At 40.8% G+C, this 25731-nt stretch overlaps 1 protein-coding gene across 2 annotated transcripts in view; it reads right to left on the reverse strand.

The window, feature by feature from the left end:
• Window positions 1-25731, reverse strand: part of LOC140478833 (gamma-secretase subunit Aph-1b-like) — a 104709-nt gene that overhangs the window by 71994 nt on the left and 6984 nt on the right. Inside the window, exon 2 of one of the 2 annotated variants that reach the window (XM_072572289.1) lies at window positions 6782-6952. The exons of the other annotated variant lie outside the window; for it this stretch is intronic. Within the exon in view, the coding sequence (XP_072428390.1) occupies window positions 6782-6952 (171 nt within the window). The remainder of the gene's footprint in view (window positions 1-6781; window positions 6953-25731) is intronic. 2 annotated transcript variants of the gene reach the window in all.

Below are 25731 nucleotides of genomic sequence, written 5' to 3' on the forward strand. Positions count from 1 at the left end.
CCAGGGCCCGGAATAAAGATAGAGGAGGTAAAGCCACACTGTGTCTCTGAGCGTTTTGCTTCGATTGTGGGGGGAGCTGGACGACACCACTATCACTAGTTTCCATATATATAGACAAGGATGGACACCACTTTGACTGGGACAACAAACACATCCTAGGACAGGCAAAACTAGGACACACACAAGAATTCTTAGAGGCATGGCATTCTAACGAGAACTCCAAGAATAAACACATCAATTTAGATCCTATCTACCTTCGCTTGAACAAAAAAGAACTGAAAATGATATCACCCACCTTAAGAAACCAAGACCTATAAATAGAGAGGAGGGACATACCACCAAAGCTTCACTGGGAACACTCACTGATGATGTTACCTAGTACAGTGACGAAATATCTGAAAAAGAATCTTCCACCTCAGCAAGCTAACTTACATAATTATCATCATCCTGAGTTACAAATCTTCTCAAAAACCACTAATCTGAAATAATCACATTTTCAGAATTATGAACAATTTCCTTTAATTGGGATGCAAGTGATAAGGAATCATCCACTCCACTCTCCACCCCACCCACAATTCAACAGTAGCTGAAACCTACATCTCCCCTCAGCTCAGCACTCCATAAGAAGCTAATCCTTATTCCATCCATTCCTAGATATTTTTACACACAGCCACTCACTCCTCTCTCCTATTGCTGGTCACACCCAAATCCTCCAAATCCCATCCCACTAAGATATACTCACAACATTCCACTTCCCCTCTCATAAATGCTCCTACACAGCCCTGACCACACACTCCCCATTCCCCAGGCTGAACAATGCCACACTCATCTTCCCCACCCCATACACAAACACACATATACACAAAGCTCCAACCAAAATTCCTCCTGCTCCTCGCTTGCAAAAAATGCTCACAATTCCTCCCTCTAGCAAGCTGCAATGTAGGTTAACTGCATCACCATCCGGAATCTGTCAGCTGCTGGCCAATGACAGAAGAATCAGCCATTTTGGGGTATGTGGTGGGTGAAGAAAATGAGCATTGTTCAGGGTGATGGGAGAGGGAAGGAAAGGATGAGCATTGTTAGGAGCAAGAGCGGAGATTAACATAGTCAAGTGGGCGAGGGAGTTCAGGAGGCTGGTCAATATTGCCGAAGAAGAGTGAGAATGTTGGAGGTGATGAGGGACATTGGGGGCTGAGGAAGGGGCCAAGTATTGTCACAGGAGGTAAGGGAAGGGGTCAGCATTGCTGGGAGTTAAGAAGGTGCTGTGAAAAGCTATGGGTGAAAAGCTTTTTAAAAACTCTGTAAATTGGTGCAAAGAAGGCCATTCATACTACTGCTCTGCACCAGCTCTTCACATGACCCCATCATTACCGATAAGAATCATAGAGCTGTACAGCACTGAAATAGACTTGTTGATCCAACGCGTCCATTTGCCAACATTTAGCACATATCCCTCCAAACCCTTCCCATTCATATATCCATCCAGGTGCCTTTTTAAATGTTCCAATTGTACCTAGCCTCCACCACTTCCTCTGGCAGCTCATTCCATACTTGCACCACGTCCTGTACGGACAAAGTTGCCCCTTAGGTACTTTTTCATATCTCACCTTAAACCTGTGCCCTCTAGTTTTGGACTTCCACCCCAGGGCAAAGACCTTGACTATTCACCCTATCCATGCCCTTCATGGATTTTATAAACCTTTAATGTAAACCCTCAGCCTCCAACACTCCAGGGAAAACAGCCCAAGTCTATATAGCCTCTCCCTTTAGCTCAAACTCTCCACCCTGGCAACATCGTTGCAATTGTTTTCTGAAATGTTTCAATTTTCACAACATCCTTCCTGTGGCAGGGAGACCAGAATTGCACACAGTATTCTAAAAATGGCCTAACCAATGTGCTGTACTGCCGCAACATGACTTCCTAACTCATATACTCAATGCACTGGCCAATAAAGGCAAGCATACCAAATGCCTTCTTCACTATCCTATCTGTGACTCCACTTTCAGCAACTATAAACCTGCACTCCAAGGTCTCTTTGTTCAGCAGCACTCCCCAGGACATTACCATGAAGTGTATAAGTCCTGCCTTGATTTGCCTTTCCAAAATGCAGCACATTTATCTAAATTAAACTTCATCTGTCACTCCTTGGCCCATTGGCCCATCTGATCAAGAACCTGTTGTAATCCGAGGTAGCCACCTTCGCTGTCCACTGTGCCTCCTATGTTCACGTCCACAAACTTATATAAACCATACCTCCTATGTTCACATCCAAATCATTTATATAAATGATGAAAAGCAGTGGACCCAGGACCGATCCTTGTGGCACAACGCTGGTCATAGGCCTCTAGTCTGAAAAACAACCCTCCACCATCACACTCTGTCTTCTACCTTTGAGCCAGTTCTGTATCCAAATGGCTAGTTCTCCTTGTACAGAGGAACCTTGATTGTCCGAACACCAATTATCCAAAAATTGGATTATCCAAGGAGATCTCTAGGTCCCGATGGAAACATTATATCAAAGACGTGTTTCCAACAGTGATCGCGTCTTTTGTTTACACTGATTAAACAGGCAACGTCTCCAAATGGCTGTCTGCCCGCGCTCTCTCTCTCCCCACACCTTCCCTGGAGTTTTACACAGGGGTGTACCCTAAACTTCTCCTTCCCCATATAATCTATCCAACATTGGAGGGCAAAGGTGGAACCTGTCAAAAAGTTGCAGTAAAAGGTTGTGTGTGTGTGTGTGTGTGTGTGTGTGTGTGTGTGTGTGTGTGTGTGTGTGTGTGTGTGTGTGTGTGTGTGTGTGTGTCTATTTGGAGACTTACCCCTCAAAGGCAACTGCAGAAGTCTTGTTGTTGGTATCCAGTCCAGCTGCCCCGGAGAGGGTCTGGGTAGCAGTGCTGGACGGGGACAGAGGGGTGGGCAGGGGCAATGTTGGATGGGATTGGGGGCAGGGTGCAGTGTTGGGGGCGGGAGCTGTATTGAACAGGATTGGGGGTGGTGTTGGACTGGGTTGGGGACAGGGGGCAGTGTTAGATGAGGTTGGGGGCGGTGTTGGGGGTAGGGTCTCACGCACTGTGTGCTGCTGCAGTCTTCTGAACGGGGAGTAGATTTTTAAAAATCCAAGCCTTAGAGGAAAGGCATTTAATCAGTTAACCGAATAATCGATTATCCAAATGAAATAGTGCCCGCCCATCACGTTCGGATAAACGAGGTTCCCCTGTATTCCATGAGATCTAATCTTGCTAACCAGTCTACCATAAGGAACCTAACTGAAGTCTACATAGTTTACAGCCATCGCTCTGTCTTCATCAATCCTCTTCATTACTTCAAAACAAAAAACTCAAGTTAGTGAGACATGATTTCTTATGTACAAAGCCATTTGACTATCCCTAATCAGTCCTTGACTTACCAGATAAACGTAAATCCTGTCCCTCAGGTTCCCCTCCAAAAACTCGGCCAGCACTGACGTCAGGCTCACCGGTCTATGGTTCCATGCTTTTCCTTACTTTTCTTAAATAGTGGCACCACATTAGTCAACCTCCAGTCTTCCAGCACCTCACCTGTGGATATCGATGATACTGGGAGCCCAGCAATCACTTCCCTAGCTTCCCACAGTTCTAGGGTACACCCAATCCAGTCCTGAGATTTATCTACCTTTATGCATTTTAAGATGTCCAACACCACGTCCTCTGCAACATGGATATTTTTCAAGACATTGCTATTTATTTCCCCTAGTTCTCTAGTTTCCATGTCTTTCTCCACAGTGAACATTGATGCAAAATACTCATTTAATATCTTCCCCTATCTCCTGCAGTTCCACACATAGTTGGCCTTGTTAATCGTTAAGGGATTTTGCTCTCTTCCTAGTTACTCCTTTGTCCTTGATGTCCATGTAGAATCCCTTTGGATTCTCCTTAACACGATTTGCCAAAGCTTGCCAAATTCTCGCTATTTTGCCTTACCCTAGCATATTATTTATTTCCAAAAAGCTGCTCAATACCTTCTTGAATGCCTCAATTGAACACGTCTTCACCATACTTTCAGGTACTGCATTCAATAGTCCAACTGCTAGATGTGTGAAGATGATTTCTCTTGCATTCCATTTGTTCATTTTGCAAATCATTTTAAATACTTTCTTGGTTCTTGATAATTTCACTACCAAAAATAATTGTTATCTACTCTATCCACACCACTCACGACTTTGAAAACTATCAGATCTCCTCTTAGATTTCTTTTCTTTAGGGACAATAGCTCCAACCTCTTTCAATCCATCCCCATAACAAATTTCTCACGCCTGAAACCATCCTTCTAAATCGCTTTTATATTCTCTCGAATGTGTTTATAATCCTTGTGTCATGTAGAACTGTACATAATACATTGGTTAGGGTCTAACAAATATTTTAAACAAATTCAGCATCACCTCCTGGCTCTTGTACTCTATGTCCTTATTAATAAAACCAATATTATCTATTTTACTAATCGCTCCCTCAAACTGTCCTGCCACCTTCAGTGTTCTGTCAATATATGCGTCCAGGCCCCTCTGCTCCTGCACACCCTTTAGAATTGTATCCCCAATGTTACATTGTCTTTCTATTTTCTTCCAACCAAAATGCATCACTTCACATTTCTTTCCATTGAACACTGTCTGCCACCTACCTGTCCATCCACACCACCAACTTGTCCATTTCTTTTTGGAGTTCTACACTGACCTCCTCACAGATTACAATTCTTTCGAGTTTTGTGTCATCTGCAAATTTTGAATTTGTCCCCTGCAAGCAAAAAATCTTGATCATTAACATAAATCAGGAAGAGCAAAAGGTCCTGATACCAACCCTTGGAGAATGCTACTACAAACCTTCCGCCAGCCAAAAAAATAACTATTGACAACTCTCTATCGTGAAGCCAATTTTGTATCCACATTGCTACTGTCCCTTTTACTCCATAACATATTACATTCCTCACAATATTTTGTGTGGACTGTACCAAACACTTTCTAGAAGTTCATGTACAACACATCAACAGCATTGCTTTCATCTTTCTGTGAACTTTTCAAGAAAACTCTAGCAAGTTAAACACAAATCCCCCATTTAGGATTCCATGCTGACTCTTCCTAGTCAACACAAGCCTTTTTCGATGAGACTACTAATTCTATCCTAAACTATTCCCCACTAGTGGTTAAACTAACTGGTCAAATTGCTGGGCTTATCCTTAAAACCTTTCTTAAACAGGCAATAAGTTTGCCTGCCATTCCGAAGAAAGGTCACTGGGCCCGAAACGTAATTTATTTCTCTCCATAGATGTTGCCAGTCCTGCTGAGATTTTCCAGCAATTTCTGACTTTGTGTCTGCAATGTTTGCAATTTTCCAGACTTCTCACACCTCCACCAAGCCTACTGTAGACTGAAAAATAATGACCAATGACCTTATGAGAAGCTTGGTAGAAAAAAGGTATGTAAATCTCCACTGCTGTTAATGCTTCATATCTTGGCCTCACAACGCTACTCTTTAAAAGGGAGCTGGAAGCAGACTGCCCTAAGGATCCAGCATGAAAGGATTAGTGGGCAGTTCAAATCTTATTAAAATGATTGGCATAGACTCTGCAGCTAACCAAAAGATCTGGATCACTGGGGTGGAGGGAGAAACCAGGAGGATTTGTTTTGGAATTTTAAAAATTCTTGCCCAGAATATGGAGAGTGAGTTGCCTTCTTAAATAAATCCCAACAATCTACTCCTTTTGAAGAAGTCATACTTAAAATATTAACTGCTTTTCTCTCCATAGATGGTGTCAGGCCTGTGGAGTTTCTCCAGCACTGTCGGTGTGTGTTTCAAGCCAACCTTTCAAGCCAAATAGATTCAGTCACAGAACCATCTAGTACAGGCTACTTAAAACTGTGACATCATCTTTAACTCATAATGCACACCTCCTCTTTTCCCTTCATTTTCATTCCTCAGTCCACAGCAATGAGGATCATTATAAACCCAAAACTGGCCTTGTTTCAATCATGGCATATGATAGCAACTATCTCACAATGTTATGTACAATTCATTCCTGCAGCTTTGCAATTTTTTTATTAATTAAATTGTTCTCTAACACATATACAAGTTAATAATCCCATTACTTTTCATTAAACTAGTTCCTGCAATTTTGGAACTTTGCTAATTTTACCATCTTTAATATCTCTCCATCCTCCTATCTCATTTCTTCTCCTTTCTGACTTCTCGGCCCCAGCTAAATTAGTCTAAGCCCTCCTCTACAGTACAAGTTAAACTCAGAGAGAACATTGGTTCCAACTTTGTTCAGATATACGATCCAAGTTACAGTTTTGTGTTGCGCCAGAATATGTCATAATGCCCCAGGAATCTGACACCCACATTTATTCATCTGGTGGTGACAGTTACCTCATCCGAATGCAACACGGTACATAAATCTTATCATCACACTCAAGAGAAAAAACACTGCATCCCTCAGGTGAATACATCACATTCATTCAGTAACCTGTCGACACATGCAGGAAAAGTGCAAAAGGTAGTGGAGGAACCAGATCAGAGATGGGCTAGCAAATACAGTTCCACTCACTCCAGATTGGATAAATACAGCCAAGTGGTACAACTACATTTCTCAGTTAGAGGTGGACAGGTAATGAGCTCTGATATCACTTCGTTCACTTGCAAACAGATGAGTATTCAGCTGGTGATTCAGACATCAAGTGAATTTAACCAGATCCTTACGGCAGAGAAGTTTATAATCCAGCAGATGTGGTAATTTGTAAATTATACGTACCTTAATAGTTTGTAGTAAGCAAACCGAAAAACTTCCTGCAGTAATACAGAGAACATCACACCAAAGATAATGAGAGATTTCTGGAGTTCTGCATCCTTCTCATTGCTGGCCTTTACAGCAATAAACCACACTAACGAAGACAGCAGCAAGGATAGTAACCAGAAAAATGCCCTGCAATGAAGATATCACTCAATTATTAAATGGCATAAATTAACAAATTCAATAGTATGTTAACTCGCAGACAATGATTTTGCCTGCAAGGCTCCAGGAAATATTTCAATATTCCAGTGTAGGAGGACAGCATGATGGTAAGTAACACCAGGCTGGTTTTTGGTTTAAGGCTTTTGCAGATGGTGTATAATGTAAAATGAAAAATGAAAGTGCCATCAGAAAAACAAAGCAAAATTACTGAATAACGCTGAACCAAAAACATGATGTAAACATGTTTCTAGTTTCTCAAAAGATATCTGTAACAACTTCAAAAGATAGTATTGTTGAATAACTGTTTAGCTCCATTCTGATGTATGTTCTAAGCTATTTAGCCTTCCACTGACTGTTTCATATCCATATTCCCTAAATCCAGGGTTGAATTTACTTCTGCATTTACAATTCTATCTCAATACCAAACAAATACCAAGGTTTATAAAATTAAATAATTTGCTATTGAGAAATCATAATACAAACCCAGAACAATCGTTCACTTTCATCCAACTGGATACTAAATTGTTTTAATTATATCATCAGTCTTTTTCTTCCTACTAGTAATATTGATGATTTGTCCAAAAAATTGTTAAATTTTCTTACTGGACCTGAAAAAAAAATTTTGACCTCAGATTTTCTTTACAAGATAGTTAGAACATAGTAGATAATGTTGAAGTTATGAACAGAAATTCCTTACACATAAAAAGCTGTAAGTGAAAAGAACGAACAAATCACATGTGGTAGACAAAGCCAGTGGCCGTTGTCACTTCTGTGGCTTTACAGAAAAGATTTCACCCAGACAAGTTTATCATACAAAATCTTAGAGAAATTGGAAAAATTGACATTTGTGTTTGCTCTTATTGTGGATTCAGTATAGAGTCATAGAGATGTACAGCACGGAAACAGACCTTTCGGTCCAACTCGTCCATGCCGACCAGATATCACAACCCAATCGAGTCCCACCTGCCAGCACCTGGCCCATATCCCTCCAAACCTTCCTATTCATATGCCCATGCAAATGCCTCTTAAATGGTGTAATTGTACCAGCCTCCACCACAACTTCTGGCAGCTCATTCCATATACGTACCACCCTCTGCGTGAAAAAGTTACCCCTTAGGTCTCTTTTTTATCTTTCCCCTCTCATCCTAAACCTATGCCCTCTAGTTCTGGACTCCCCGATCCCAGGGAAAGGACTTTGCCTATTTATCCTATTCAAGTCCCTCATGATTTTGTAAATCTTTATAAGGTCACCCCTCAGCCTCCAACGTTCCAGGGAAAACAGCCCCAGCCTGTTCAGCCTCTCCCTATAGCTCAAATCCTCCAACCCTGGCAACATCCTTGTAAATCTTTTCTGAACCCTTTCAAGTTTCACAACATCTTTCCGATAGGAAGGAGACCAGAATTGCATGCAATATTCCAACAGTGGCCTAAGCAATGTCTTGTACAGCCGCAACATGACCTCCGAACTCCTGTACCCAATACTCTGACCAATAAACGAAAGCATACCAAACACCTTCTTCACAATCCTATCTACCTGCGACTCTACACTTTCAAGGAGCTATGAACCTGCGCTTGAAGGTCTCTATGTTCAGCAACACTCCCTCGGACCTTACCATTGAGGGTATAAGTCCTGCTAAGATTTGCTTTCCCAAAATGTAGCACCTCGCATTTATCTGAATTAAACTCCATCTGCCACTTCTCAGCCCATTGGCCCATCTGGTCCAGATCCTGTTGTAATCTGAGGTAACCCTCTTCGCTGTCCACTACACTTCCAATTTTGGTATCATCTGCAAACTTACTAACTATACCTCTTATGCTCGCATCCAAATCATTTATGTAAATGACAAAAAGTAGAGGGGCCAGCACCGATTCTTGTGGCACTCCATTGGTCACAGGCCTCCAGTCTGAAAAACAACCCTCCACCACCACCATCTGTCTTCTACCTTTGAGCCAGTTCTGTATCCAAATGGCTAGTTCTCCCTTTATTCCGTGAGATCTAACTTTGCTAATCAGTCTCTCATGGGGAACCTTGTTGAACGCCTTACTGAAGTTCATATAGATCACATCTACTGCCCTCATCAACCTTCTTTGTTACTTCTTCAAAAAACTCAATCAAGTTTGTGAGACATGATTTCCCACGCACAAAGCCATGTTGACTATCCCTAATCAGTCCATGCCTTTCCAAATACATATACATCCTGTCCCTCAGGATTCCCTCCAACAACTTGCCCACCACTGAGGTCAGGCTCACCGGTCTATACGTCCCTGGCTTGTCTTTACTACCCTTCTTATACAGTGGCACCACATTTGCCAACCTCCAATCTTCCGGCACCTCACCTGAATCTATAACTTCAAGGAATATGGCAGACTAGGACACCAGGCAAAGAAGTGAAAGGGGTTTAGAAAATAAAATGCTATCCATGGCAATGTCACAACATTAACTTCCTACTTCTCTTATACAAGATAGAAAAATCCAGATCTAGAAGACGCTCCCAGAAGCGGATCTAACAGCCCCTCTGGGGCTGGGAAAACCAGTCAATTGCCGACATTCCTCCTGAAGCACCCCATCATGCCTGTGATCCAGCAAATGACCCCTTCATAAAGCAGCTCCAATAATGGAATGTCTTTGATGAATTTGGATAAATATGATGTTATGAATGTCTAAGGGGTACTGTACCTATAAGAGTTCAAAGCTAGCAAGGACTTAGGGAGGCAGAGAGAGTGCAGAACAAGGTAACAATGTAATGCTTGGCCAGAACAGCTAGTACTGGCTGGGTTGCTATGAGACAAAAACAAATTCAAATTCAATCAATTTAAATTCTACCCCAAGATACCAAACTCCAATCAAATTTGAATTTGGTATTTTAACAATATTAAAATCAATGAAACGATCCAATGCTTTAGGTTATTAAAACAGAAATAATTGAACAGGCGAGGGAGAACTGCCAAAAGACCAACAGATTGCTAGTAAGAACTCTCAGAGGTACCTGTTGAAGAGAAGGAGTTGGCACAGAAAAAAAATCGTCAACCTGGAGAACAAATCTATAGAGGAAGACACAAAGTGAAGATTCGACAGCTGACTGGTTTTGAGATTTGAATTTTTTGGTAAATCTTAATCAGGAGTTTTAACAGACCAGTATTGTAGAGGGGAAAGTAATAGGTAGGTTTGGATAAGTGAGTTGTAAATAGTCATTAGTTAATATTCTCTGTTAGATCTTAAAAAAAGTTGTTAATTTTTATTTTAAATAGTGACTTTTGTGATAGTTCTTTGCCTCTTGAATTTTCACAGATTACTGCATGAGGTAAATCTTTTCTGTGTTGCTGGTTTAAATTAGCTGGGGGCTAGGGTTATGTCATAACAGTTTGGGGGCTTTCGTCCAAGGTTTAGACAGATTTGAATAGATTTGGGGTATGAAAAAGCCCTGCAGATTTAAACACCTGCAGGTTAGTGTCCTAGATCTTTAAATAAAACGTAGGTGAGGCAGTTTGTTTAATTTCAGTTACTTGTGGTTGATTAAATTAAAAGTGAGAGACATGGCTCTTAAAATTGCTAAAGAGGTTCTGGGATTTGAAGATGATTCTCAAATTTGCCAAGAAAGTTTAGAAGGGAAAGAAAAAGACCATACTTTTAGAATTAGCAAAGAATTTAGATTTGGGCTTAACCAAGGACAAAAGTAAACTCTAAGGGAGTTACTCAAACACTTCGGTGTGTCATCAGCATCCTGATGAAGGGTTTTTGCCCGAAACGTCGATTTTTCCTGCTCCTTGGATGTTGCCTGAGCTGCTGTGCTTTGCCAGCACCACTCTAATCGTGACTCTAGTCAGATGAGGGATCAAGAGATTATGAAGAGGTTAAACAGGCTATTTTATCTGCTTATGAATTGGTGTCAGAAGCATATAGACAGTGCTTCAGAAACATAAAGAAGGAACCAGGTTAGACTTGTGTTGAGTTTGAAAGATTTAAACTTGGTCATTTTGATAGATGGGTGCATGCTTTAAAAATAGGTAGGACCTTTGAGGCTCTAAGAGAGATTATTCTGCTGGAGGAGTTTAAAAACTCACTTCCAGAGGTGATAAGAATTCATGTGGAGGAACAGAAAGTTCAGGAAGTGAGAAGGGCAGCAGAATTAGCAGATGAATACAAGTTGGTGCATAAGACAAGCTTCCAGTCAGAACTTTGTCCTGTAAGGGATAGAAGTTAAGAGAAGGGGAGCTCCTACACTACTAAACCAAGAATAGAGAACACTGGTAAGAGGGTGGAAAGGAGGTGAAAGGCCTCAGGTGTTTTCACTGTAATGGAGTGGGACACAGAAAATTACAGTGCTGGTGGTTTCAGAAAGGCATTGGGAAAAGGTGTTTTCACTGCCAGAAAGTGGGACATGTAAAGTCACAGTGCTGGTCGTTAAAGAAAGGCACTATGGGAGAAAATGTGCTAAAGGATGCTAAGCCAGTGGCATTAGCGAAGGTAATAAAGGAGACCTCCAGTACCAACTATTCAAGGAGGTTATGGATAACTTGGGAATAAAGCAATTCAAATCTACTGTGTACCATCCGGAATCGCAGGGTGCATTAGAGAGATAGAATCAAACACTAAAGACCATGTTGAGGGCTTATGGTCAGGATTATCCAGATGATTGGTACTCTTTGCAATCAGAGATGCACCGAATGAATCCTCCAAATTCAGTCCATTTTGATTAATTTTTGGGCATGAAGTCAGAGGACCGTTTAAATTGATTAAGGAGAAATTAATAAGTCAAAATTCAGACACCACGCATTTGGAATATGTGTGACATTTTAGAGAACGATTAAATAGAGCTGGAGAGTTGGCTAGACAGCATTTAAACGTATGACAGTACACAATGAAACATGAAGAGGATAAGAAATCACAAATTTGCAATTTTGCAATTGGGGATAAGGTACTGGTGTTACTTCCAGTGACAGGTGAGCCTTTAAAAGCAAGGTTTAGTGGACCGTATCAAGTTGAGAGAAATTAAGTGAGGTGAACTACTTGATAAGGACTCCAGATAGGAAGAAGTGTCACAGTGTGTGTCATTTGAATATGCTCAAAAGGTATTTTGATAGGAAAGGAAAGCAGGAGGAGAAGGTGTGATTACAGCACAGAAGGAAGAACGTAGTTCAGAGAATTCTGAACTGGACATTCCTCAAATCAAACTGGACAATGAGGAAGTTGTCAAAAATTGGAATAAATTATTGAGTTACCTTCCATGAGAAAATCGAAATGACCTGAAAGAGTTATGACTATCACATGGGGAGATATGTGGAAATAAACTGGGACGTACTAACCTAATTGTGCATGATGTAGATATAGGAGATGCTGTTCCCATTAAGCAACATCCTTATAGGCATAACCCTTTAAAGTTGGCATGGGTTCAGTGCATGCTCCAAGATGGCAAAATCAAAGTGAGTTACAGTGACTGGAGCTCACCCATAGTTATGGTGCCAAAGCCAGATGGTACCCAACGGTTACATGTGGACTATTGCAAAGTCAATGTCATTACAAAGACTAATGCATATCCAATTCCATGGTTGGAAGACTGTGTCAAAAAAGTGGGACAAGCAACTTACATTTCTAAGTTGGACTTGCTCAGAGACTACTGGCAAATACCTCTGTCAGAGAGAGCAAAGGTGATTTCGGCTCTCGTAACACCAAACGGACTATTATCAGTTCAAAGTCATGCCATTTGGTATGAATAACGCTCCAGTCACATTTCAGAGACTGACTAATAAAGTCATTACTGGATTACCAACCATGTGGTGTATATTGATGACCTGGTGGTTATTAGTCACTCACCAAAGGAACATTTACCACATTTATCAGACTTGTTCGGTTGACTTTGGAAGACAGGCTTGGTAGTAAACCTAGCTAAAAGTGAATTTGTCAAAGCCCAAGTCACCTTCCTGGGCCAGGTTATTGAACATGGACAAATAGCCTCAAGATATGCAAAAACGAAAGTCAATGAAAAATTTTCCACACCATCTGCGAGAAAAAGAATACGGTTCTTTGGGTTGAGTGGATTTTATCAAAAGTTTGTGCCGAACCTTAGCAGTGTGGCTGCTCCACTCGCTGAATTGTTAGAAAAGGGCAAGAAGTTTCAGTGGACAGCGGACTGTCAAAAGATATTTGACAGCCTAAAAACTTAACCCCTGCCCCAGTATTAGCCACACCGGATTACACAAACCTTTCAAGGTGACTATCAATGCCAGTGACGTGGGTGTCGGTGCAGTGCCCCTGCAGGAGGATGAAGAAGGGATAGAAAAACCCATCGGGTATTTTTCCAGGAGATTGAACGCTCATCAACAGAAACATTCAACGGTGGAGAAGAGACTTTAAGCTTGGTGTTGACCTTACAACATTTCAGTGTTTATATTACCAGCAATGCATCCTGAGATAATCATATACACTGATCACATTGACATTTGTGGAAAATTTAGGGACAAAAATGCCAGACTGTTTGGAGCGTGTTGTTACAGCCATTCAATTTGACAATCGTGCATGTGGCAGGTGATGAAGACGCGATTGCCAATGTGTTATCGAGGCTCGAATGAGATACAGAGGCATTCGTTTCTGGGTGTACTGCAGCATGTGGTTGTGCATGTTTGCATGTTTATAATTAGTATAGTGTGTATGTATGTTTAGACTACTAACCGAGTTTTGAAGGGTTAAAAATGAAGCCATCTTTTGGGATTGATGGATTTTTTAAAGGGGGGAGGTGTCACAAAGCTAGTCCCTATTTTTCCAAAAGCTGTTTCTTGGCGCAAGGACACTCCGTCCTTGATCTTTTTTCAGATGGGTAATAAACCAAACCGGGCTCCAATCAGTCTGATTTGGTACAGAGGTGAAAAGGATTTTGAGAGGCCTTTTGTATATATGTAAATAGATGAGACTTCAGACCAAAGTGGTCATGTTTTAGAAGTGACCAGTACAGTGAAAGGGGAATGGTCAGTTCTCTAGCCGAGCAGTTTAGTTTAGTTCAGTTTTGAATTGGTGAGGAGTTGAACAGTGAGCTGTTGGAAACTCTCTTTCTCTTTCTGCCCTTCAACTTCAACCTGTAAGCATGCATTCCACTTATACTGGTTTTTAAAGGGACTTTGCTTATTGGGACCGTTGTGTATATCTGGAACAGCATGCTTAAGTCTAGTTTGGATAGACTGAGTTCTGTAGTGGTTCTTTATTCTGTTTTTTGTTTCATTGCGTAATTTTATTAATAAATGTTTGTCTGTTTTAAAATCTGGTAGTGAACCTAGCCAACTTACTCTGGGTAACTGGATGTAGATTTGCTCGCTGAGCTGGAAGGTTCATTTCCAGACATTTTGTTACCTTACTAGGGAACATCATCAGTGGGCCTCAGGCGAAGCACTGCTGAAAATTCCTGCTTTCTTTTTATATGTTTGGGTTTCTTTGGGTTGGTGATGTAATTTCCTGTGAAGTCACTTCCTGTTCCTTTTCTCAGAGGGTGGTAAATGGGGTCTAACTCGATGTGTTAGACTTTCCAAACATAGACTGGGACTGCCATAGTGTTAAGGATTTAGAGGGAGAGGAATTTGTTAAATGTGTACAAGAAAATTTTCTAATTCAATATGTGGATGTACCTACTAGAGAAGGTACAAAACTTGACTTACTCTTGGGAAATAAGGCAGGGCAGGTGACTGAGGTGTCAGAGCACTTTGGGGCCAGCGACCATAATTCTATTATATTTAAAATAGTGATGGAAAAGGATAGACCAGACCTAAAAGTTGAAGTTCTAAATTGGGGAAAGGCCAATTTTGACGGTATTAGGCAAGAACTTTCAAAATACTGGATTAGTGGTGCTGGAAGAGCACAGCAGTTCAGGCAGCATCCAACGAGCAGCGAAATCGACGTTTCGGGCAAAAGCCCTTCATCAGGAATAAAGGCAGTGAGCCTGAAGCGTGGAGAGATAAGCTAGAGGAGGGTGGGGGTGGGGAGAGAGTAGCATAGAGTACAATGGGTGAGTGGTGGAGGAGATGAAGGTGATAGGTCAAGGAGGAGAGGGTGGAGTGGATAGGTGGAAAAGATGAAGGGCTTTTGCCCAAAACGTCGATTTCGCTGCTCGTTGGATGCTGCCTGAACTGCTGTACTCTTCCAGCACCACTAATCCAGTATTTGGTTTTCAGCATCTGCAGTCATTGTTTTTACCTTTAAGAACTTTCAAAAGCTGATTGGGTGCAGATGTTTGCAGGTAAAAGGACAGCTGGAAAATGGGAAGCCTTCAGAAATGAGATAACGAGAATCCAGAGAAAGTATATTCCTGTTAGGGTGAAAGGAAAGGCTGGTAGGTATAGGAAATGCTGGATGACTAAGAAATTGAGAGTTTGGTTAAGAAGGAAGCATATGTATGGTATAGAGAGGATAGATCGAGTGAATCCTTAGAGTATAAAGGAAGTAGGAGATGGAAATCAGGAGGGCAAAAAGGGGACGTGAAATAGCTTTGGCAAATAGAATTAAGGAGAATCCAAAGGGATTTTACAAATACATTAAGGACAAATAGATAACTAGGGAGAGAATAGGGCCCCTCTATCACTTTATGTATGTTGCTATTAAGAACTCTCTGAGAGGTACCTGTCGAAGAGGGGGAGTTTGCACAGAAAAGAAACATTGACAGCAATCTGAAGAGCAAATCTATAGAGAAAGATACAAAGAGAAGATTCGACAGCTGGCTGGATTCTATTGGAAGTTTATTCCAAACTTTAGCAGTGTAGTGGCAATGTTAACCGATTCAAAACCTTTCAAATTTGCCATCGACCTAGTGATGAATTTTTCGGTAAATCTTATTCGGGGGTTTTATCGGACCAGTATCGTAATGGGGAAGGTAATACATAGGGTTAGATAAATGAGTTGTAAATAGTTGTTAGTTAATATTGTCTGTTAGATTTTTAAAAAGTTGTTAATTTTTACTTTAAATAGTGACTTTTTGGATCATTATTTGCCTCTTGAATTCTCACAGATTACCGCACGAGGGGAATCTTTTCTGTGGTGCTTGTTTCAATTAGTGGGAGGAGGGGTTACCCCATGTTGTAACAGTGCGGTGTTGGGTGTCGCTTTTTTTTTTAAAACAACAAGAGCAGGACTTTTAAAATTAATAGTAGTGCTGGTGAACAGAGACACCTAGGGATTCAGGTGCATAATTCTTTGAAAGTTGCATCACAAGTAGACAGAGTGGTTAAGGTGGCATTTGACATGCTTGCCTTCGTTGGTCATAGCATTGAGTATAGGTTTGGAACATCATGTTAGTAAGTCTTCTTCTGGAGTATTGTGTGCAGTTCTCGTCGCCCTGCTAATATCTTTCTAATAGGAAAGATATTATTAAATTGCAAAGTATTCAGAAAAGATATATTTGGATGTTGGGAATGGAGGAATTGAGTTATAAAAATAGGTTGGATAGGCTGGATCTTTTTCACTGGAGTGTAGGAGGTTGAGGGGTGACCTTATAGAGGGTTACAAAATCATGAGGGGTATAGATAAGGTAAATGCAACGGTCTTTTCCCTAGGGTAGGGGAATTCAAAACCATGGGTATATTTTTAAGATGAGAGAAGAAAGTTTTAAAAAGGACATTAGGGGCAACATTTTTACATAGAGTGGTTCAGATGTTGAATGAATTGCCAGAAGAAGTGGTGGATGCAGGTACAGTTACAACATTTTTTAAAAGACATTTGGATAAGTACACAAATAAGAAAGTTTTGGAGGAATACAGACCAAATGCAGGTATGTGGCACTAGTTAAGTTTGGGAAAATGCTTGGCCAAGACTACAGTCATAGAGTCATAGTACAGTACGGAAACAGACCCTTCGGTCCAACTCATCCATGCAGACCAGATACCACAACCCAATCTCGTCCCATCTGCCAGCACCCGGCCTATATTCCTCTAAACCTTTCCTATTCATACACCCATCCAAATGCTTTTTAAATGTTGCAATTGTGCCAGCCTCCACCACTTCCTCTGGCAGCTCCTCTGCATGAAAATGTTGCCCCTTAGGTCTCTTTTATATCTTTCCCCTCTCACCATAAACCTATGCCCTCTGGTTCTGGACTACCCCTACCCCAAGGAAAAGACTTTGTCTATTTACTCTATCCATGCCCCTCATGATTTTATAAACCTCTATGAGGTCGTCCCTCAGCCTCCGACACTCCAGGGAAAATAGCCCTAGCCTATTCAACCTCTCCCAATAGCTCAAATCCTCCAACCTTGGCAACATCCTTGTAAATCTTTTCTGAACTCTTTCAAGTTTCGCAACATCTTTCCGATAGGAAGGAGACCAGATGTGCACACAATATTCCAGTAGTGGCCTAACTAAATGTGTCTGTTTCTATGCTGTATGATTCTATGACTCTAAGCAGATCATTCAGCCAATCGAGCCTGCTTCACCAATCAATGAATCACGGCTGATTGGTTTCAAATTCCACATTCCTGTCTACGTTCAGTTATACTTGATTCTCTTTTGTAATAAGAATCTATCTACAACAAAACAGTTGTAGATAGAATGATGGTGGCAGGGACAGGGAGGTGAGTGGGGATAGGTGAAGACAGGTAGACGGTACAGCCTGGTTGGTCAGTGGAAGCAATGAATCCATTGGGTGGCAGAGACGAGTGGAAGGGAGGGGAGTGGCTGGGAAGGGAGGTTATATGAAATTAGAGAAGTCAATGCTGTAGGCTGTCCAGGTGGAAGATGAGGTGTTGTTTCTCCATTTTGCGGTTTGGTTCACTGTGGCAACGGATGCGGCCAATGACGGTCATGTTGTAAAGGGAGTGGGAAGTGGAATTAAAATGGGCGGTGACTGGGAGGTACAGTCAACGTCTACGGGCCCAGCTGAGATGGTCAGCGAATCGTTCCTTAAGTTTTGGACAAGACCACATTGGGAGCACCTGATGCAGTAAACTAGGTTGGAAGAGAGTAGATAACCTCTGTCTCACCTGGAAAGACTGTTTGGGGCCCTGGATGGAGGTGGAGGGTTTGGCGGGGGGGGGAGAAGGGAGGTGAAGAGATGGTATACCAGCAGATACGCCATCACTGTGCAATTTTAATTAGTTGTACACTTGCTCCTTTCAAAAACTGAATTATAATTAGTTATCATTTAGTAAGCTAGCTAAGTGAATATTTTTCATTAAGTAGTGACACCTGTTGATGCTAATGGGATAAAGCACCATTTTTATATTACTCACTATTTCACAAAGTTCTCAATGTATCTAAAAATATTAAATACACTTCTATGAAATACTACACCTACTTCCCATTGATAACTATTGGATTCTTCTTAATGGTAAAATGGAACTTGGGTATTGTTAAAAAAAATTGCAAAACAGAAAGTACCTTAAAAATGCCTGTGTAGAATTCCTTTGAAAATTTCATGATAAGCAAAATATTAAAGCTTGTGCCTACCAAAACGTTTACCTTCATACAACACATATCTACAGTCTTCCTTCTATTCACATGCCATTGAATCTGAATAGATATAGTTGTAACATATCCCAGTAGGTTATCTCCTAATTATTCAATGGTATGAGTTTTGACTGACTAAAGTTAGGAGGAACAGTTGACTTACAGGAATCTCAACTCTGGAAGACAGAGGAAAATAGAACTAGATTTGTGGTATAGTGGACAGTGAAGAAGGTTATCTAAGACTACAAAGAGGTCTCGATCAGTTGGATCAATAAGGCTGAGGAGTAGCAGGTGGAGTTTAATTTGGATAAATGCTAGGCATTGCATCTTGGATAAACAAACAAGGGCATGACTTTTACAATTAATGATTGGGCCTTGGGTAGTGTTGTGGAACAGAGGCTTGGGGCTCAGGTACATAAATCTTTAAAATTTGCATCACATGTAGACAGGGTGGTTAAGAAGGCATTGCTCAGACTTTTAAGTATAGGAATTGGGATGTCATGTTGAAGTTGTACCGGACGTTGGTGAGGCCTCTTCTGGAGTACTGTATCCAGTTCTGGTCACCCTATTATAGGGAGGATATTATTAAGGTGAAAAGAGGTCAGAAAAGGTTCACCAAGATGTTGCTGAGAATGGAGGGTTGGAGTTATGAGAGAGGCTGGATAGGCTGGGACTTTTTTCACTAGACTGTAGGAGGTTGGTCAGGTGTCTTCAGCCAAAGGTGGGAGGTTTCAAGATGATGGGGCATATTTTTAAGGTGAGAGAAGAAAGATTTTTAAAAGGACATGAGGGAAATTCTTTTTAAAAAAAAGAGTGGTTCATGTGTGGAATGAACCTCTAGAGGAAGCGGTGGATGCGTAGAGTTACAATGTTTCAAAGACATTTGGATAAGTACATGAATAAGAAAAGTCTGGAGGAATATGAGCCAAGCACAGGCAGGTGGGACTAGTTTAATTTGGGATTATGGTCAGCATGGACTAGTTGGACCAAAGGGTGACTAAGCCATGAGACATCAGCCCAAATTACATTGTAAAATTTGTTCTTATGGTATATTTATACCAACAATTAAACCATAAAATAGGAACAAGAGTAGGTCATAAGATTCTTAGAGGCTGCTCTGCCATGTGTGCAAGCAAGCAGTCAATAAATACAACAGAAAGCCAGCAGTATTAAAAGAAAGCTCAAAGTCAGGAACTGGAGTTATTGTCCAGGAACACAAACACCACCTGATACTTGACAAACAGTTGTAGCTGATGAGAGTGCGCCATGAGCATGCAGGCCAATGCCCCTGACAAAGATTAGGCTTCAGGCTACAAAACATACTTTCTGGCAGATGGCTCGATAGGCCAGTTACATTATGAAACTTAACACCACTAAATTCGCTAAAAATATTCCACATAACATCTGTTTTAAAAAACATCCACCCCCAAAACAGCAAAGGAACTAATGAAAAGTAAACACCAATGAAAAATAAAATCCTGTAGAAGAAGCATTTAATTACAAAGTCTGAAACTGAAATAGGCAAGCTCAACATTTGGGTCAGGTTTTCAACTATGCATCATAAAACCTGAATAAACATGCACAATCATTATCAACATGTGCATGTGATTTTCATATAAATGCATTTGTGGGATCAAGTTCAGTTTTGATGTCTTCTGCAGTCAAATAAATTGTTAATATCCACTTCCAAAAGTGATGATCACTTGAGTGAGTTACCAAAAGGCACTAATACCTGGGAACTATTACTCCTTAAGTTGTCAAGACAGGACAAATGACAGACAGGCAATAGCATTTAAAATGTTTCAAGAGGATCACCAGGATGTTGCCAAGACCGGAGGGTTTGAGTTATAAAGAGAGACAGGATAGCTTGGGACTTTGTTCCCTGAAGCGTAGGCAGTTGAAGCTGACATTGTATAGGTTTTTAAATCATGAGGGGCATGGATAGGGCGAATAGCAAAGGTCTTTTCCCAAGGGTGTGGAAGTCCAAAATTAGTGAGCATATTTTAACGCGTGACGAGAAAGATTTAAAAGGGATCTGAGGGTCAATGTTTTGGCACACAACCAAAGACCCTCACAGCGGCAAAGACCCGGGTTCAATTCCCGCCTCAGACGACTGACTATGTGGAGTTTGCACGTTCTCCCAGTGTCTGCGTGGGTTTCCTCCGGGTGCTCCAGTTTCCTCCCACAGTTCAAAGATGTACAGGTTAGGTGAATTGGCCATGCTAAATTGTCCGTAGTGTTAGGTAAGGGGTAAATGTAGGGGGATGGGTGGGTTGCGCTTCGGCGAGTCGGTGTGGACTTGTTGGACCGAAGGGCCTGTAATGTAATGTAATCTAATCTAATTTAAAAACAAGATTTTTAGTGTGTGGAATGGACTGCCAAAGAAAGTGGTACAGATACAGTTACAACATTCAAAAGATATTTTGACAGGGACATGAACAGAAAAATAGAGGAATTACCAAACACAGGCAAATGAGGCGTGAGTTCTTGAGAAGATTTACAGCTCGGGTTGTGGATGAAGTTGTGGATTCATCGCTGAGCAGGTGTGTTTTTCTGCAAACTTTTCATCGCCTTGCAAGGTTACATCATCAGTACAGCTTAGATAAGGTGTTGGTGCTCTGTCCCGCCTGGCGTTTGTATGTCTCGGTTTGTTGGTACTTCTGGTTCTGTATCTGAATGGTTTGCATACAGGGTCAAGTTCAATGTGTCTATTGATCGAGTTCCGGTTGGAATGTCAGCCTTCAAGGAATTCTGTGGTGTATCTCTGTGTGGCCTATGCTAGGATGGTTACATTAGGATGGGGCTAGATTAATTTAGGGACCAAAAGGACTGTTTCTATGCTGTATAGCTGTATGACTATGAAGCTGTGTAAATACAGTTGAGATACTAGTCACCCAAGATCTAGTTGAATGGTAGAAACAGAACTCGATAATTTTGTCTTATTTCTGTGCACCTTGGGTGAATGCAAAAAAAAAATCACATGGGATACTCTAATCCAAAATCAATATTTATCCTGCAACCAGCATCACAAAAGCAAATTATGTGGTCTTCATCTCACTGGTGAAATGTCATTTCCTGCATATACACTAATGACACCCATCTCTTCTTTACCAACAGGTGTCTCAATTCCTTCACTGGTGCTAAAATGTTAACTGTTTGTCCAATGTTGAGTATTGGATGGGCAGAAATTTCCAACTAAACAATGGGAGGATTAAAGCCATCATCTGTAGCCCATCTACTTTGCTCCTGAGCCACCGGCTCAGTCCAAGCCCTTGACAACTAATGAAACTGTCTCTTTGTAATGTTTGCATTATAGTTGACCCCAAGATAAGCTTCTAACCATATATGCATTTAATCACCAGGACTTAATTCCAATTCCATAATGTCACCAGAATCTATTCCCATCTTAACTCATTTACTGTTAAAACAATCCTTCTTACTTTGTAACTTCCAGATTGGAGAATTCCAGTTTTGTAAGTTGATGGGATCCAAACTCAGCTGTCCATCCCCCAATTAGGATCAAACCCTATAGCCCAACAGATTCTTGCTTGTTGACGGACAATGGCTCCTTGTCAAATGCCATCTCAATTTTCAAAATCTATCCTGGGTCGTGCTCTTCCCTCCAGGACCACAATTCTCTTTTTTCCACCAATTCTGGCCTCTTCCTGAATTTGATTGTTCCAGATTTGGTTCTGATTTCTGGAATTTCCTCCGAAACTCCTCTGCCTTATTTTCCTCATTTAAAAAAACACCTTAACATCTGCCCCTTTGGCCAAGCATTTCAACATCTACCCTAATAGTCCAAATGACTCCCTGTCATCTTCTGTTTTATAATGCTCCTGTGATTATATAATATTAAAGGCACTGTATAAATCTAAATGTCAATAGCCTAGTGGTGCATTTGTGGGACTTCATGGTGTGCAAATTGGCCACCACAATTTTGAACATTACAATACTTGAAAAATATATCACTGACTTAACATATTTTTACATTCTAAACACATTGAAACTTAGTGAAATTTCTGGGTCAGCATGTATGAGTTGAGTTCCTGATGACCATTACAAAAGTGAAGTCATGCAGTTAAGCAATGTATTGCAACAGAGTTGCCTCAGTAATTACAAACAAAGAAGTGCATTTCAGAGTCTCAACTACACAAATGTAATTGGGAAAGATTTACTCAGATATATGACCCTCATGTGGTAGAGTAGTAGTGTCCTTACCCCAGACCAGGAAGCCTGGGTTTGAGGCCACCTGCTCCAGGTATGTAATAACATCTCTGAACAGGCTGATTAGAAAAATAGGTTTTTTTTTTGTTAAATCAGAGAGTACTGGAGACCCTCAGGTTCGATAGCCTCCAGTAGAAGAGAAACAATGTTTTTTTTTAAAAGTCCTAAATGGCTTCTTTAAAATTGATAGGCCACTTCAAATCTGGTGTCCTTAGGTGGCTCATGGACTAAGCTCCACTGCTTTGTACCCAAATTTCTTTTTGAATTTTTCAATTGGTATGAAAAACAAATGTGCACACTTAAGAAATCAATCAACTGTCAGACAGGCATCAAATGAATATAAGTCTTAAACACAGAATTGTGACAACAGAAGGCAGCCATTCAGCCCAATATCTCTAGGCTGGATTTCTGAAGAAGAATCCCATCATCCCACTCCCCTGCCTTTTCTCCCACTGTCTTCAATTTTTTTTTCCCCTTTTCAGGTACTGCCCCAATTCCCATTTGGAAGCTTTGAATGAATCTGCCTACACCACACTTGCAGACAGCACATTCCACACTTTTTCCAGGCAATATAGGTAAAGGTTTCTAATATCGCCATTGCTTGTTTTAAACCTGTACCCCCTTGTTTTCAATCTTTCCACCATTAGTAAGTTTCACCTGATTGATTCTATCCAGATCCCTCAATTTTCAACAGCTCTATCAAATCTCATCTGAATTTTCTCAGTTCCAAAAGATGCAGTTTCAACTTCTCCAAACTTTCTATCCACTTGAGATTCCTGACCCTGGGGCCATTTCAATGGATATTTTCAGCAATCTCGCTAATGCCTTCACATTTTTTCCCAAAGTGCAGTGGCCAGAACTGCAAGTAATTATCCAATTGTGGCCAAATCAATGTCTTCCTAAGGTGAGACATGATTTGGAGATGCCGGTGTTGGACTGGGGTGTACAAAGTTAAAAATCACACAACACCAGGTTATAGTCCAACAGGTTTAATTGGAAGCACACTAGCTTTCGGAGCGATGCTCCTTCATCAGGAGATAGTGGAGGGCTCCCTAATGAAGGAGCGTCGCTCTGAAAGCGAGGGTGCTTCCAATTAAACCTGTTGGACCATAACCTGGTGTTGTGTGATTTTTAACTAAGGTGAGACATATTGTTATGCTAATGCCACTGGACTCAATCTAGGGATCCCAAACAGTGGGACACTGACATAAACTCCACTAAAGCACCTGCTAGAGTGTAAATTCAATTCCTCTGGAATTGGAAGTTCATCTCAGTAACGGCAATCATGACAATGATCATTCAATATCATAAAAATAAATCTGGTTCCCTTAGGGAAGGTAATCTGCCAACTTTACCAGGTCTGGCCAACTTGAGACTTAGTAGTGTTGTTGACCTTAAGTGCCCTTTGAAATGGCTGAGCAAGCCATTCAGATGGGCAACCAATGCAGGCTTTAAAGCATAAAGAGGGAATAAAAATCAACATAACCTTCCTGCTCTTGTAAGCTATGCCCCTATTATCAATGCTAAGGATGTTATATACTTTATTCTCACCCTCTTAACCTGTCCTGTAACCTTAAGTTACTATGTCCTTCTCTCTTGCATCCCATCTACAAATGTTCTCTATTTTTTATTGTCTGCTTGTACCTTCCTAGCAAAATGAATCACTCTACAGTTCTCTGTATCAAACAGCATTGCCACTTGACTGTCCATTGCACCAACTGGCAGTCTTTTTCAAATTTTCAACCTAAGTGTTCGTAACATTTCAAGATTTCATATCATCCACAAATTTTAAATTTATGACTGGAGACTGAGATTTTTCACTGATATACATCAGGAAGAGCAATGGTTCTAACACTGACCCATGTGGAACTCCAATACAAACCTTTTTCCAGTCATAGAAACATTCACTAACAACTGCTCTCCATTTCTGGAACATTAACTCTGCTTTCTCTCCACAGTTTTTCCAGCAATTATTGACTTTGTTCCTGTTTTCCAGCATCCACAGTTCTTTGGTCCCTTTGTTGAGATCTCAACATGGAAATTGGGTCACAACTTGCATTTTACAAGTACAAGACAAAACGCCTTGTGGTGAATATTTCCCCCTACTGCAATCTGTTTGCCCTCAACTGACCTTTGCGTAATTTACTGCTATTTCTGGAAACATAAGGTAGAATTGAAAACCATTCGGCCTGCCGTGCTTGCCCTGACTTTCTAAAAGGCCAATCATGCAGGGCTGTGCACTTTTGCTTTTTGTCTGTCATACCCGAAGTTTCCCCTCAAGTAACTTTCAAAGTTTTTTTTAAATGGAATCAGCTTCCGCCACCAGTTCATGTGGAACATTCCTTAAGCCAACTACTCAATGAAAAACATTTGCATATTTTCAGTGACTTGACATCAACAACCTCAGATTATTAAATAACTTTGTGAGCAATTATTTTGTTTCCATTTTATCAAAACATCTCATCAATCTAACAAACTTTCAACCATCTATGTTCCAAGAAGAACAGTCTGATTTCTTTCAACTTCCTCAAAAGTTGTTCATCCCAAGTAACAGCTTAATGAAACTACTGTATCTTTTCCAAGGCTTTTTATATTTTTCCTTGAAGTGCCAAGCCAAAAACAATCCACAATATTCCCAGATAATTTATGAAGTGCAAACATTAGCGTTGCTTTTCTAATCTGTGACATTTTTATCAAGGAAAGTAACAATAATTGTTTGTGGAGTTGGCATCTCCCACAATCTAAAGATGTGCAGGTTAAGTAGATTGGCCATGGGAAGTGCAGAGTTACAGGGATAGGGTACCATTTTTGGCACACTATCTTTCAATATTAATCCAGTGAAATGCAGATTTTCATACTCCGTGTTCCTGTCCTATTGATCATTATGTCCATTATTATCAACCTGCCACTGGAAACTACTTTCATGATTATCTTCTATGCAGTACTTTTTGCATCAGTGTTAAGACTTCAAAATGCAACTCTCAACATTTGAGTCTACATGCTTTATAAGATAATCCCTCCCCCATTTCCTCAATACTGATCTAACTTTCCTCCAGACCTCTGGTACAATGAGTATTGAAAGACTGTGATCAATATTTCGACGACT

The sequence above is a fragment of the Chiloscyllium punctatum genome, chromosome 1 (genome assembly GCF_047496795.1).
Source record: "Chiloscyllium punctatum isolate Juve2018m chromosome 1, sChiPun1.3, whole genome shotgun sequence".
Taxonomy (NCBI): domain Eukaryota; kingdom Metazoa; phylum Chordata; class Chondrichthyes; order Orectolobiformes; family Hemiscylliidae; genus Chiloscyllium; species Chiloscyllium punctatum.